This window comes from Hypomesus nipponensis, chromosome 13 (assembly GCF_054491055.1).
Source record: "Hypomesus nipponensis isolate SF chromosome 13, ASM5449105v1, whole genome shotgun sequence".
NCBI lineage: Eukaryota > Metazoa > Chordata > Actinopteri > Osmeriformes > Osmeridae > Hypomesus > Hypomesus nipponensis.
Window position 1 is genome coordinate 11,718,025 of NC_140373.1, and position 13,583 is coordinate 11,731,607.

At 51.0% G+C, this 13,583-nt stretch overlaps 1 protein-coding gene and 1 long non-coding RNA gene across 5 annotated transcripts; both read left to right on the forward strand.

The window, feature by feature from the left end:
* Positions 1-1,017: 1,017 nt before the first annotated feature.
* On the forward strand, positions 1,018-2,956 carry LOC146260047 (uncharacterized). The gene is made up of 2 exons (XR_014729448.1): positions 1,018-2,692; positions 2,787-2,956. It is a non-coding gene; the product is annotated as an uncharacterized LOC146260047 (long non-coding RNA).
* Positions 2,957-3,763: 807 nt separating this feature from the next.
* On the forward strand, positions 3,764-13,339 carry tdrkh (tudor and KH domain containing). Of its 4 annotated transcripts, XM_084669834.1 has the most exons (15): positions 3,769-3,921; positions 4,852-4,987; positions 6,569-6,714; positions 7,010-7,101; positions 7,340-7,541; positions 7,709-7,848; positions 7,959-8,274; positions 8,549-8,715; positions 9,249-9,430; positions 9,555-9,619; positions 9,732-9,883; positions 10,156-10,266; positions 10,453-10,507; positions 12,469-12,520; positions 12,635-13,339. In XM_084669834.1, exons 2-15 carry the CDS (start codon positions 4,923-4,925, stop codon positions 12,645-12,647), a joined length of 1,758 nt encoding a protein of 585 aa, XP_084525960.1. In that variant the 5' UTR covers positions 3,769-3,921; positions 4,852-4,922; the 3' UTR covers positions 12,648-13,339. The 4 variants fall into 4 exon arrangements, with proteins under 4 accessions (XP_084525963.1, XP_084525960.1, XP_084525962.1 ...); XM_084669837.1 differs by lacking the exon at positions 4,852-4,987 and having other exon boundaries at positions 3,764-3,921; XM_084669836.1 differs by lacking the exon at positions 10,453-10,507.
* Positions 13,340-13,583: the final 244 nt, after the last annotated feature.

The following is a 13,583-nucleotide window of genomic DNA, read 5'->3' on the forward strand; positions in this document are numbered from 1 at the left end:
GGGTGTCCCCTCTACAGGGTCTCCCTCCAGGGTGTCCCCTCTACAGGGTCTCCCCCTCCAGGGTGTCCCCTCTACAGGGTCTCCCCCTCCAGGGTGTCCCCTCTACAGGGTCTCCCTCCAGGGTGTCCCCTCTACAGGGTCTCCCTCCAGGGTGTCCCCTCTACAGGGTCTCCCTCCAGGGTGTCCCCTCTACAGGGTCTCCCCCTCCAGGGTGTCCCCTCTACAGGGTCTCCCCCTCCAGGGTGTCCCCTCTACAGGGTCTCCCTCCAGGGTGTCCCCTCTACAGGGTCTCCCTCCAGGGTGTCCCCTCTACAGGGTCTCCCCCTCCAGGGTGTCCCCTCTACAGGGTCTCCCCCTCCAGGGTGTCCCCTCTACAGGGTCTCCCTCCAGGGTGTCCCCTCTACAGGGTCTCCCTCCAGGGTGTCCCCTCTACAGGGTCTCCCTCCAGGGTGTCCCCTCTACAGGGTCTCCCCCTCCAGGGTGTCCCCTCTACAGGGTCTCCCCCTCCAGGGTGTCCCCTCTACAGGGTCTCCCTCCAGGGTGTCCCCTCTACAGGGTCTCCCTCCAGGGTGTCCCCTCTACAGGGTCTCCCCCTCCAGGGTGTCCCCTCTACAGGGTCTCCCCCTCCAGGGTGTCCCCTCTACAGGGTCTCCCTCCAGGGGATACCCCATCAAAACACTGTCAGGTCTTAATCCACTGAAGCTCAGTGGGCTTGTCTCGCCTCCACAAGGAGCTAGGCCCAATCTACATGACTGCGCAGAATACGGTTGAGGCCCGCCTTCGACTCACAGATCATACATGAATGTCTATGTGTCTTTGTTAGCATCAGCAGCACTGAATCGCTGTGTAGCCAGCCTAGCCAAGCTGCAGGGATAGGCAGATGTGTCTCCATTCAGGGGTGTAGTCTACGCGATACGCAGGGATGAGCCGCACACACCAGGATGTCCTGGATGGCCACTGTGAGGTGTGGTGTGTGTGGGTGTGGGTTGGGGATGGGGAGGGGGGGTGGGGGGGTGGTAGAGGGACAGTATACCCACTACTCCATCCTACACTACACCATTGCCTCCTCTGAAGGTGTTCTGTAGACAATGGTGTTGCCAGGGTAGATGGTGTTGCTTGGTGGGGCTGGGGGAGAGGACATAGGGCTGCCTCGAAGATTGGGATTCTACTGTTTGTTTGGTTTGAAACGTTTTCTCTAAGCATTTAACAGCATCTAATGGCCTTCTGGAGGCTAGACTGTAACTCTGGTCAGGACTTGATATTTGCTAAATAAGGATGCAAGACAATGGTCTCTTTATTTATTTAGTTTTTTTTATATAAAGGGCAAACAAGCGTGTTCTTTCTTTGATCCCCCTCTCCTGATCCAAGCTAAAGGGCAAACCTGCTGTAATGCAATAAGGAATGAAGCTGAACTTCACCATGAATGAATCACTTTGTATAAATATATCTGTGGAATGTGTCGGCATGCCACTTTCCTTCTTCCTTCTTTTGTTTACTCGCAGTTGTGTGTCCAAACCAAGAGGAGATGTGTTTACATTGTAGAAACCTCCTTTGTGTTGTGGTTCTGTATAACCCACCCCACTCAACCTCTCCAGAGAAGAATCTGACATTTTGGCCCGTAAAAAGTTGAACTTTTTTGCGTCCCCGAGATCCACTCCGGAACAAGGTGACCAGGTTCCGCGGGTGGTGTTCTAGAAAAGTCGTTCTGAAAGGTGCTTCATGTCATTCACTTGCCTTGCTGTTTCTGATAACACTGACTCGCAGCCAGGCTACCCATCTACCCGGGCTGTTTGTATTATTAAACCCGACAGGCCGTAGATATGATGATATAGTGACATAGATGGATGTCTGATTAGGACGGTCTGCAGATGTGGACAGGCCTGGCTCATCATTCTTTCTTGTTCGACTGCATTTGCAAGTTACAGCTATATGTTTAGACTACTTCTTCCCAGGTGGTCATCCGACAGTTCATTTCCAAGTTGGCCGCTCTTTCTCTCTCTCTCTGTCTTGTTTTGTCTCCTCTGTGTGGTTCTCTGTGTCTCTTTCTCACTCTCCTTTCTCTCCGTCTCACTGAATTTTGCGTCTCTCTCTTTGTCTCTCTCCAGCGGATCTGCAGCCTGTGTAGGCTCTATCTAGTGTCTGTCATGGCCTTTTCTAAAGCTGACGTCTGTATCTTCCAGCACTCCAAACCAGGCATGTCTGCTAGTTCTCTGTACAGCTGGCGAATGTCACACTAAACACATCCAACAGGGGCTTATTGGTTTTCACTATGTGGTGCATATCTTTCAGCTCTTTCCTCAGATGTTTGCGTTCTGGTATGTTCTGCCTCTGCTACGTGTGAATGTGGGCCACCAGTGAGAAGGTCAGTGATGCGTTGCTGACAGGCAGTCACAGACTCATCCCAAGATAGCACAACAACAAAAAAGGCCTCCTGGATTATCACCTCGGGTGCTGGGTACACCTGTGCCCTTCGTAGGCGCTCTACGCTTTGAGTGTCGTTCTCTTTTTAAGGACACAAGCTGTATTGGTTTAAGCACAGTGGTTGCATGACGGGATGTTGGAAGCGGGGGGGGGGGGGGGGGTGTTATATAAAAGAACTGAACCAGGGCATCGAGGCCTTGCATTTGTTTATAGGGGACGGCGTTGGGCACGGCTGAATGAACAAAGGATTTAGAGGAGAGGAAACTCAAAAGTGAGCTACAGCCATTTTTAAAAGGATTGTATACAGTGCAATGCATCTGTGCTTTTGGATAATACATGCTTTTTTTTCTTTTCTTACCCAACAGGGTGCAAAAGTCTGAGACCAGCAGTCAAGATAGTTCTGTTTTGCAGTTGTTTAGAATTTAAAACTACTCTTTTGTTCATTGTAGATTTTAAAAAGTTTGAGTGAAACATTGAATCTTTGAAAATGTACATGAATTTCAAAATGTCTATGGATTTGGTGTCCCCTTTTTTTTTACTGACAGATTGGACTCCACGAGTGTGTGTAAAACCTGATGACCTGTTATCTCAGCATGATCCGACAATGTTCCAAACAGCTTCTAGTGATGTCACAGAATGCTTGGCATCTCATCCCATCAAACATGTCATGTGGCCTCAGACCTTTGGACCCTACTGGAATCAATTTTATTTCAATTCATCTATGCCGTTCTTTTAATATTATTTTAATAAATTGTTTGTATGCATGAATAAGACCCAATGGATGTCATGTTAAATTAAGTAATTATGTAAATTAAGTTCCATAATGGTTAATTTATGTTGACTACGCAATGTGAATCTAATGGAGCATGCATGGACTGCAGGAGATTCCTCACTGCACTGATAAACAGTTATATTCAGGCTTGCCCCCTTCTCCACACCCGCTAACAGGGGTGGAGTTAGGCCTCCTCATCATACCCATGTTCATGTAAATGCTTTGAGTCGAACCCTGTGTCGAAATTGATTAACTTTAAGGAAAAAAGAAAAGTGATGAACTATTTTGTGGTTGTTCACAATAAGATTTATAAATGTTGTATATTTTGTATTTTTTTAAAAGGTCTATGTATAATTATTTCACGTTATTGCGATTTATTTGTGATTCTCATAATAAATATTCTCTCTTAAAAAAAAAGAAAAAAAAGTATGTTATGTGTGTTTATTTTATTTATCAAATGGGTCATCATAAATGTTCCACACAGAATCCGGGTGGCTGTCTTCGTAACTCCGCCCCGCCCACTCATGTTACCCTGGCTCCAATAGCAAGTATACCCAAGGAAGACTTACGTTTAAACATTTTGGACACTGCCAGAGCCTGTGACACAGCCTTATCTCGCCTCGGCGTATCCTGGTTTACTTAAACGTGCGCGTGCGTCCACGCAGGTGCGGAGAGAAGTTAGTCTACTGGGTTGCAGAAAGCGGACGAAGGAGAGGACGGGTTTATTTGTAAGTGTCATGGATATTTCCACAACTAAATCTTTGTTGTCGCACAAATTACATTTGACCTTGACGTTGATTAACACGTGCAGTTACAAAGGTAATGTCTACTGTATGTGTACACGCTCAGCTTCTATCTAACGGAGGGCAATATTCAGTTAGCTAAATGTATCGATCTCCCTAGCTAGCTGGCAAAGACAGTATTGCCCATATTAAAACATCGGTGACTGTCGACAGTAAACTGCGGGCTGATGGCATCAATATACCTGAAATATTAAGGCTGAATGCTCAGCGTTTTTTTTTTTCTAACGTGGCATCTAACGGTATCCTGCATGCTAGTTCTGGTCGGAATAGAATAGCTGTGTCGTGAGCAAGCCTCTCCGTGCTAGCTAGGCTAACTTGATCTTTGCGGTGCCCTGCTAGAATGCCCTTTCCCTGGCCGGTCCTACTGTCAGAATGCAGGACATCATGCAACTTGAAACCTGCGTTCTGAAAGACACATATTGAAGTAGAAGGCGCCGTTTAAAATAAAAATACAAACTCGGTAGCGATTCAAAGTCACATTGCATTGCAGGGAAGTACAGTGCGACAGCCGCTGGCGACTACACAGACAACAGACATCTGGATCAGTATAGGCCGAACTGGGTGACATTTAGACTAATTTAGAAGTTAGACTAGCGGTTAGACTGACAAGCAAACGTACCATGGTATACATTGAGCGCTTAGGATGTGTCAGTTTAGTAATTTAATCACTTAAGGTTTTAAATCATGTGCTTTGATTAGTCTGTTTTATACATGTGGGTCACGTACAATTATATCTTTGATGGGACGTCTTGAAAGTAGTTAGACTTAATGGTAACTTCGCTGGCTTGTTTTATGGAATTCTTTTTCACCTGTTGTCTGTCTTGAATGACTCCTTGCCTACGCTTTTCAACGGAGTTGAAAGACCGTAAAGTGAAACCAAATTCTAGGAGGAGGGCGGTGTGTCCGTTCCGTTTTTCCGCACCAGGATGGAAGTGGGCATCTCTAAATCCCAAGTGTTTCTCAACTGTAGTCCCCGCTCCCTCCTTTCCCAGTGAGAAACACGTCTGCATGTTGTGTGCCCTCATCTCGGCCAGCTGGCTCGACCCACTCTGGGCGACGTCTCCGCCACGGTCGTTGGTTAACCTCCAGTACACTAATCTTAAAACAGCATTCATAGAGTTTTCAAAAGGAAAAAATTGCGTAGTATTTTCATCGTTCGCGACCTCAGTGGAAGAACTGGAGATGATCCAACGGCCGTGGAGGTTGTTGTGTGTTGCTTCTGCATAGTGTTCCCAATCTGGGATGCGGCGAAGAACTTTCACACGTGTGACATAGATACACACACACAGTGTGTATGTGTGTGCATACTAAAATACCACCTTGGCTACTTTTGAGTGTGTGTGTACTACATGGCACATTAGCTGATTTGGAGTGTGTGTACGTGTAAACGCACTTAATGGCGCTGGGTACGTGTGTGTGTAAAGTGTGCAGTGGTCGAGCCTACTGCAGTGGAAGAGCTTTTGAGAGAGAATTTGTTTGGTTTTAGTTGAGTAAAAATCATTCAAATTCCCTTTGTGTGATTAGCTAGGGCTGTCCTGTGTGCTCATGTCATCACTGCATGGCCTATTGCTGTCATTCCCTGCAACAGCCCTTTGGTACATCTGTGAGATAACTGAAGTAGCATTAAACAAGCAATTTAACTCTCTAACGTCGACTGGAAATAACTCAATATATTATAATTCATATAGACTCTGCACCTGTAAATATCCTCTTGAATTTAATGGACATAGGCTACTGAAAGCATGTTGAGTGTAGGATTTGATCACAAGGTGATCTGATACTGTCAGTTCTGCTTGTCTAAGGAGCTGTGCAGCAATGGCACCCTCTGCTGGTCAGAATCACAGAAAGTTAAATTTGCCAACCATGTTGACCAGGGGTGCTCGAATCAGGATGTTTGGGACCGACCACCGATGGCTTGAAGCAGTATCGGCCGATACCGAGTACCGATCACCAATTAGAGTCCATTTGAATCCTTCTATTTATCATGTAGCATTATCTATTTAACTATTCTTAACAACAATGTATATTAAAGGGGTTATAGAATTCAAAGTCGAGTCATAGTTGAATAACGACAGTTCGGTGGGTAAAATCAAAGAACTTGTATTGACTATGGAAAGTGTCAGGATTCACTTTACAGCCTGGAACACTGCATTTACAACCGTGGTCCATTTTCAATATCATTGAAAAACGTTCAAACTTTCTTCTTTGTAATTCCTGTGAAAGTACACAGAGCAGCCCACAACTACACCAGTGTCTGAGATCTGTGCCAACCCTGAGATTGGGCCGGGACAAAGGTACAGACCAGAGCCAAAAAAGGTGGGGCCACCTTTGTGACGTCGCAAAGGTGGCTTTTTGGAAACAGACCGTTTTACAGCGGCAGTGTCAAATTGTGAGATTTGCATAGGAAAGAGGCGTCAATGGACTTTGAGGTTCACTGTATGTCCATTTTACCCACCAAACTGTCGTTATTCAACTATGACACGGTAAACTCAGTTTTGCCATCAATGACCCCTTTAATGTGAACTCGGGTGTAGCTCCAGACAATGATCTCCACCTGTACCTGCGTGGCTAGGTGGAGTGTCCCCCTGGCCAGTGTGATGGAGGCGGGGTCTAAAGGCACCCTCAGCACAGGCAAGATGGCGGCGCTGGCGGCAGGGCTGTCGGTGGGCGCCGCCACGCTGGGATACATCGTCTACCGCTCCATCAGCAGCAACACCCGTGAGCTCTCTCTCTATCTCTATCTTTCCTTTCTTTCCCTCTCCTGCTGCCCACCCCGCCCGTCTCTCTGTCTTTTCTCTCTGCTTCCCTGGCATGCCCTCTTCTCCTTCCTTCCTTATTCTTTCCCCTCCTTTTCTGCTTCCCCCTCATCCTCTCTACCTTCCCACCTCCTCTCTCTATCCTTCCGCCCCCCCTCCATCCTTTCTTCCCCCCGCCATCATTCCTTCTTCTGATCTCCCCCGCCTCCCTTTCTCCTTCCTCCCTAAACCATGTGTGTGTGTGTGTGTGTGTGTAGCTGAGCTGGTGGACCCGGAGAGCTTCAGGATGGCCGTACCGTTGGAGGTGTACCGGAACATCTCCAGATACCAGGCTGGCTTCCTGGACCTGGTGAGTGCTGTCGTAACACACACACAGGTACCACATGCGCACACACACACAAAGATGCTAGCCACATAGGTACCACACGCACACACGCGTGTGCGCACACACACCCAGGGCTCTGGCACCCCACAGGTCCAACCAGGTGTTCCTGTCAGGTACTGATGCTGCATTGTAGTTGGATCACTTATTATTTCCTGGACCCATCCTGACTATGTCTCTCATCCTCCCCCCTCCCCCCTCCCAGGTGAGCCAGCAGTCGGGGGCCCAGGTGAGGGTGCAGTCGGAGGGGGGGGACCCCAGCTCCCAGCAGGCCGTGTGTCTGCAGTTCCGGGGCTCTGCAGAGCAGGTGCTGCGGGCCAGGTGTGCTGTGGACAAGCTGGCCAGTGACTGTGAGCCCACCTGCCACGCCATGGAGGTCCCCTACTCTGCCTTCGGACGCATCATAGGTGAGGGGGGGGGGGGGAGGCAAGGAGAGGTTAAAGAGAAAGAGATGGTTTCAGTTACTTACCACTTATCCATTGCACTTACATGTGAGACAGAGCGAGAGAGAGTGTGTGTGTGTGCGTGCGTGCGGCACTAAAAGGCTGCGTTTACATATTTGTGTCGTTTTCAGGTCGAGGCGGCGAGACACTGAAGTTCATCACCAGGACAACGGGCGCCAAAGTGAACTGTCCTCGGGAGAGGGGGCGGAGCCTGGAGGAGAAGGGCAAGGTGTCCATCGCAGGGACCCGCCTGGAGGTCAGGCAGGCCAAGGTGAGGGTCGGAGGTCACGCCCACATCCTCAAAGCCTTGTGGGAAGTGTAGTTCCATGCATCCCTTTAGCTCACACCACTAAAGCTGAGCCGTGTCGATGTTTCTTACAGGAAATGATCCTGGAGAAGGTTCTGGAGGACCAAATGGTGAGGATGCGAATCTCCCAGGCTTCCTCCCGTCGCCAGAAGAGACGACCCCATGACCCGGAGGTCACCGAGGCCGAGCCCTCTCCCGAGCCAACCAATGAGGCTCCGTGCCCTGCCCAGGGGGAGGGGCTTGTCCTGGCCAATGGGCCGGCAGGAGAGCCGGTGGGGGCGGGGCATACGGAGTGTAAAACCTTGAACGGCGATGCGAGACAGAAGGAGGAGGAGGAGGAGGAGGATGTCGTCTCGCCTGATTCCCTCTCTGACGTGTCCAAGTTTGAAAGTAAGATCTCAGGCTGCTTAGCGAGTGTGGGTAGACTCTTGTTAGGCTGGTCTGTGCCCATATCCTTTTCCTGTCCTATGACCTTTTTAGGCCATTTTTCAGGGCTTTCCTGTCTGTTTTCACGTCTATTTTCCTGGTTTATTTAACTAACCTCAACCCTATTTCTCCATTTCCTGTATAATTTACGGTCTCATTTTCTATTTCCTGCCTCATGTATTTCCTGTCTCACTTCCTGCCTCATTTCTCTTTACTTCCTGTCCCACTTCCTGTGCAGTCCCCAGCCCTGACCTGAGCTTCCAGCCAGACGAGCACCTGGAGGTATACGTGTCAGCCAGTGAGAACCCCCACCACTTTTGGATCCAGATTCTTGGAGTGCGCTCCCTGCAGCTGGACAAGCTCACCCAGGAGATGAGCCGTTTCTACAGCAACGAGACGCTGCCTGTGAGTCCGGTCACTGTGGTCATTGTGTGCTGTCCTGTCTGTTTGTCCATCCATCTATTGGTCAATCCAGGCTCAATATAGAGAACTGCTAATAGTGAATGCCATGCATGGATAGATAGATGGATGGATGCATGGTGGTAAGAAGGATTACATGGAAGAAGTGAATGAGGAAGGATGGATGTGTCATGGCTAGCTGGGTACAGATCAGCTCCAGTCTTCGTGGAGCCTAACTCTTTCCCTCTCTCCTCCCTCCCTCTCCCCCTCTCTCTCTGTCTCCCTTCTCTCCTCCCTCTCCCTTCCCCCCCTCTCTCTGCCCTCTCTCTCTCCTCCCTCTCCCTTCCCCCCTCTCTCTGCCCTCTCTCTCTCCTCCCTCTCCCTTCCCCCCTCTCTCTGCCCTCTCTCTCTCCTCCCTCCCTCTCCCCCTCTCTCTCTGCCCTCTCTCTCTCCTCCCTCTCCCTTCCCCCCCTCTCTCTGCCCTCTCTCTCTCCTCCCTCTCCCTTCCTTCTCTCTCTCAAACGTCCCTCCCCCTCCAGGAGCAGCGTGTGGAGGCCCTGGTGGTGGGGGACATTGTGGCGGCTCCGTACCGGGACCACGGCACCTGGAACCGGGCACGGGTGCTGGGCTTGCTGGGAGGGCCTTCCGGCCTGGTGGACCTCTACTACGTGGACTACGGAGACAACGGGGAGCTGCCCCGCGACAGTCTCCGCAGCATGAGGTCAGAGGTCAACGGGGTGTCTTGCTGAGGGGGGGGGGGGATGGTTGACCCTGAGACCAGGAGGATGTGTCAACCAGGGTTGTGGCTGAGGTCATGACTGGCGTGTGCTTCTCTGCTGTCTTAGGAGCGACTTCCTCAGTCTACCATTCCAAGCCATCGAGTGTAGCTTAGCAGACGTCAGTCCAGCAGGTAAAGTGTGTGTGTGTGTGTGTGAACAAGAGTGTGCATGAGATTACACGACAAGTCGGTAGACATCACAGATCAAGCCCCTGGAGACGCAGTGTGTAACCCTGTTGTGCAGGCGAGGTGTGGAGCGAGGCAGCCATGGATGACTTTGACCGGCTCACCTACTGCGCTGAGTGGAGACCCCTGCTGGCCAAACTGTGCAGCTACTCCCACTCTGAGGTCTCCTCCTGGCCCAGTGTCAAGCTCTACGACAAAAGCCAGGGAAAGGTGTGTGTGTGTGTGTGTGTGGGGGGGGGGGGGGGGGGTGGTGGTGTTGTTGATGACAAGCCTGTCAGATAATTTACGTAGCATCTGTAGTCTCAGTTTCTTTGATTTAAACCCCTTACATTTAAATGTGTGTGTAATTATTGCCTGTGCTCTATCGCTCTTTCTTCCTCCCTCATTTCTCTCACTCCTTCCTTTTCTCTCCCCATCTCTCTCCCTCTCCCCCCCCAATGTCTCCCTCTGTCTCTGTCTCTCTCTCTCTCTCTCTCTCTCAGGCTGGGGACCTAGGGGAGGAGCTAATTGCGCTGGGTCACGCTGTGCTTTGCCAAGATATGGGGAACGGGCACGGTGACCGTGACGACGCTGGCTCTCTCCAGAGGATGCTGGTGAGGGGGGGGGGGGGGGGGGCAGGGCAGGGCAGGGACATCTCTTTAGTATCCTGTCATTTCCTGTCTCAAGTAGATCTGAGCATGGTTTCATCTTTTGTTAGGTTTTACCTTCATTAGCTGGAGGGGGGGGGGGGGGATTCAAACTGATGTGGTGATGTCTTAGCTCGCTCTCCCTGTTACCAGGACGACGTTACAGGAGCAACATCTGAGCTCAGCCTGTCCTGTATCAGCCTATCAGGTGAGATCGGTTCGTTTTGCTCCTCTGTTGCTACGTGTGTAAAATTGCACACAGGGCAGAAATCAAACCGCTTCTTCCTATCGAGCAACACTGAACTTTGAGATGGTGTCAACGCCTCAAGTCGAATTTTATGTTTTTTCCCCCTCTTATCTCTATTGCGCCTGACGAGTAACCTTTGTATTTGTTATTGCCTTCCTGATGAAACACAAGATACCAAGTCCCCTGATATCTTTGCCGACGTCCCTGCGTAACAAATCTTTATTGGGGGCGGGGTGGGGGAGGGTGGCTTACGCTGTATCAAGCTACACCCAACCAGGGTGGAGAGAGGGTGTTTGGGCTGCAGACTCCATCTTCGTTCTCGTCCCAGCGCTCCCCGGAGGTGCAGCGGGCCGACGTGGACGACAGCCCCTCCCCAGGGCTCGGCCCCGGCCTCTTCCACTCCACCCCGGCCCCCCGTGCCCTGCTGGGCCTGGACTCCTCCATCGTGGAGACTCCCGGGCCCCAGCCCCTGTCCCCGGACCAGAGGGCCCCGGACCCGCGCTGCCACACGTTTAACCAGACCCCCAGCCTGTACGCGGAGCCTGTTCTCAGCCTCACCTACACGCTGCCTGTCTCCCTCCTACTCTCTCCCTCCTCTCTCTCTCCCTCTGCCTCCTCTCTCTCTCCCTCTGCCTCCTCTCTCTCTCCCTCTGCCTCCTCTCTCTCTCCCTCTGCCTCCTCTCTCTCTCCCTCTGCCTCTTCCCTCTCTCCCTCTGCCTCTTCTCTTTCTCCCTCTGCCTCCTCTCTCTCTCCCTCTGCCTCTTCTCTCTCTTCCTCTGCCTCTTCCCTCTCTCCCTCTGCCTCTTCCCTCTCTCCCTCTGCCTCTTCCCTCTCTCCCTCTGCCTCTTCCCTCTCTCCCTCTGCCTCCTCTCTCTCTCCCTCTGCCTCCTCTCTCTCTCCCTCTGCCTCCTCTCTTTCTCCCTCTGCCTCCTCTCTCTCTCCCTCTGCTTCCTCTCTTTCTCCCTCTGCCTCCTCTCTCTCTCCCTCTGCCTCATCCGCCTTCTCCCCCTCGGCCTCCATTTCCTCGTCCAGTTCGAGGAAGGCAACCTCGTCGACGGCGTCCGTTACGCTCAGCGACGACGTCTTCCAGGAGCATGCCAGTTCTGAGCACAACTCCTCCCCCTCCTATTGGTCCTCGGGGGCGGGACTTGTGGACCAGAGGAGCAGTAGAGGGCGGAGCTCCACCCTTGAAGGAGTCATCAGTGTTGGCTTTCCTTTCTCCTCCTCTCCCAGCCAGGAGATATGTGGTCTGGAGAATGGAGGAGCTGGCGTGGGGGGTGGAGGTGGGGTTGTGGAGGTACTGGGTGGAGGCGGCAGCCGCAGTGAAGGCGGCAGCTGTGGAGGCGGCAGCTGTGGAGGCGGCAGCTGTGGAGGCGGCAGCTGTGGAGGCGGCAGCTGTGGAGGCAGCAGCTGTGGAGGCAGCACAAGCAGCAGTGATGTCATATACATCGGGACTACAGAGCTGCCAGAGGGAGAATTGAGGGAGAGGAGGGATGACAGCAGGAAGAACGGGAAGAGGGCACGGCCACCCAGACAGGAAGCTGACCTGGGAGACCAGACTTCCAGGAAGTCCCGGGGGGAGAGGAGACGGAGAGGCGATGGACGTCTCCCCGAGTCGAGCCCTGACGGGAGGTAAACGAGCGCTTCAGCAGGGGCCCTGGCCCCGCGTCACACCCAGGGCCTTGGCACTCTGCACGACTCACCTCAACAGGACGCTGGGTCTTTCTGTAGCCGGCTGACAGGCACTTCTCCTCACAAACCAAAGGTGGCACCGAAATCTTGACGTCGACTTCACTTCTCTGTGTGGTGGGGCAAAGTCACCCAGGGAACATCTTGAATCCCCCCCCTGCTTTTCTCATCTCTAGGTTGTGTGTGTGTGTCTCGTCCATCGTCGCTAATTCCTGTCTCTTTGTGTGTTCCAGAAGTCGCGTCGATCTCAGGAAGTGTTGACGACGTCATCGAGGACGAGATGACGTGAGACCAAAGACGTCAAGGCGAGCCTTCACGGGGTCAATACACTCGATGACATAAAGGAGCACTGGACCACACTGAACTCTGTTGTGTTTCTGTCTTCTCTCTCGCTTCCAGAGTACTGAACTGACCGTCCACTCTGCTACAAACTCTGGAGAAGCAGACCCCCCACCCCCTTTAAGGCCCCCCCTCCCCTCCCCACCCGACTCCAAACCGACCACCCCCACCAAAGCCCTTCATCAGGAAGCCTTACTACTTGACTGTGGTCAGCGGATCATTCTTCCAGACAATTTTTGTTGTACTGTCGTTCGCGTCTCCTGTCCCTGAAAAGGGTCCGATTCAAACCTCTGTTCCTCACACCGTTTATGCTGTTCTGTTGCCGCTCAAAGCTTTGTTTGCCTTTTATTACGTGTATACCTTCATACGTTGAAACTGTTGAAGTGCTTAAGAGAGGTACCAGAAACTGAATTCCAGTATTATTGATTGATTGTTCAAAGCACTGTGATGTGAGCCATTGGACATTGAAAGGCCACCTTGGCAAGTGTCGCTTTGGTTTTTATGTTCGTTTTTCTATTTGAGTAAATTAAAATTTAAGGTCCCATGTGCTTTAGATGCTGCTTAAGTTGTACGAAGTTATGAGGGTGAATGTTGTGTTATGTAAGAGGAAATGAATGTTGTCAACAAAAACAGAAATTATATTCGTTGAACTGCATAAATATATTTACAGATATAAGCGGTGCAGTTGTCAAGCACTGCATGTATACAGACATATCATTGCAATGTACATTTACAAATAAAGCTATAATGTTTATTTCTGAATAATTTCGTTTTATTTTGCCATAACCCATTGCATTGTGTCCAACTTTTCTGTGAAATTGAAACGGTCATTTATCTAACTTGGGCAAGTGCTGAGATTGAAACTTCAACAGAGACTGGATTTCATCATTGATCGCGAAGTATTCACTGAAAGAGGGGGAGTAATTCATTATGGGATGCCCACTGTTTTGTTTTCTCAATCTGTCGGTGACGACCGTTCATGACCGGCCAATCACATTAAACTGGGTTA

Excerpts from the sequence above, each read along its gene's own strand:
- tdrkh (XM_084669834.1), top strand. The coding sequence starts at position 4,923 with ATGGAAGTGGGCATCTCTAAATCCCAAGTGTTTCTCAACTGTAGTCCC. Across the intron at positions 6,715-7,009 it reads CTCCATCAGCAGCAACACCC|CTGAGCTGGTGGACCCGGAG; the intron begins GTGAGCTCTCTC and ends GTGTGTGTGTAG. Across the intron at positions 9,620-9,731 it reads AGCAGACGTCAGTCCAGCAG|GCGAGGTGTGGAGCGAGGCA; the intron begins GTAAAGTGTGTG and ends CCTGTTGTGCAG.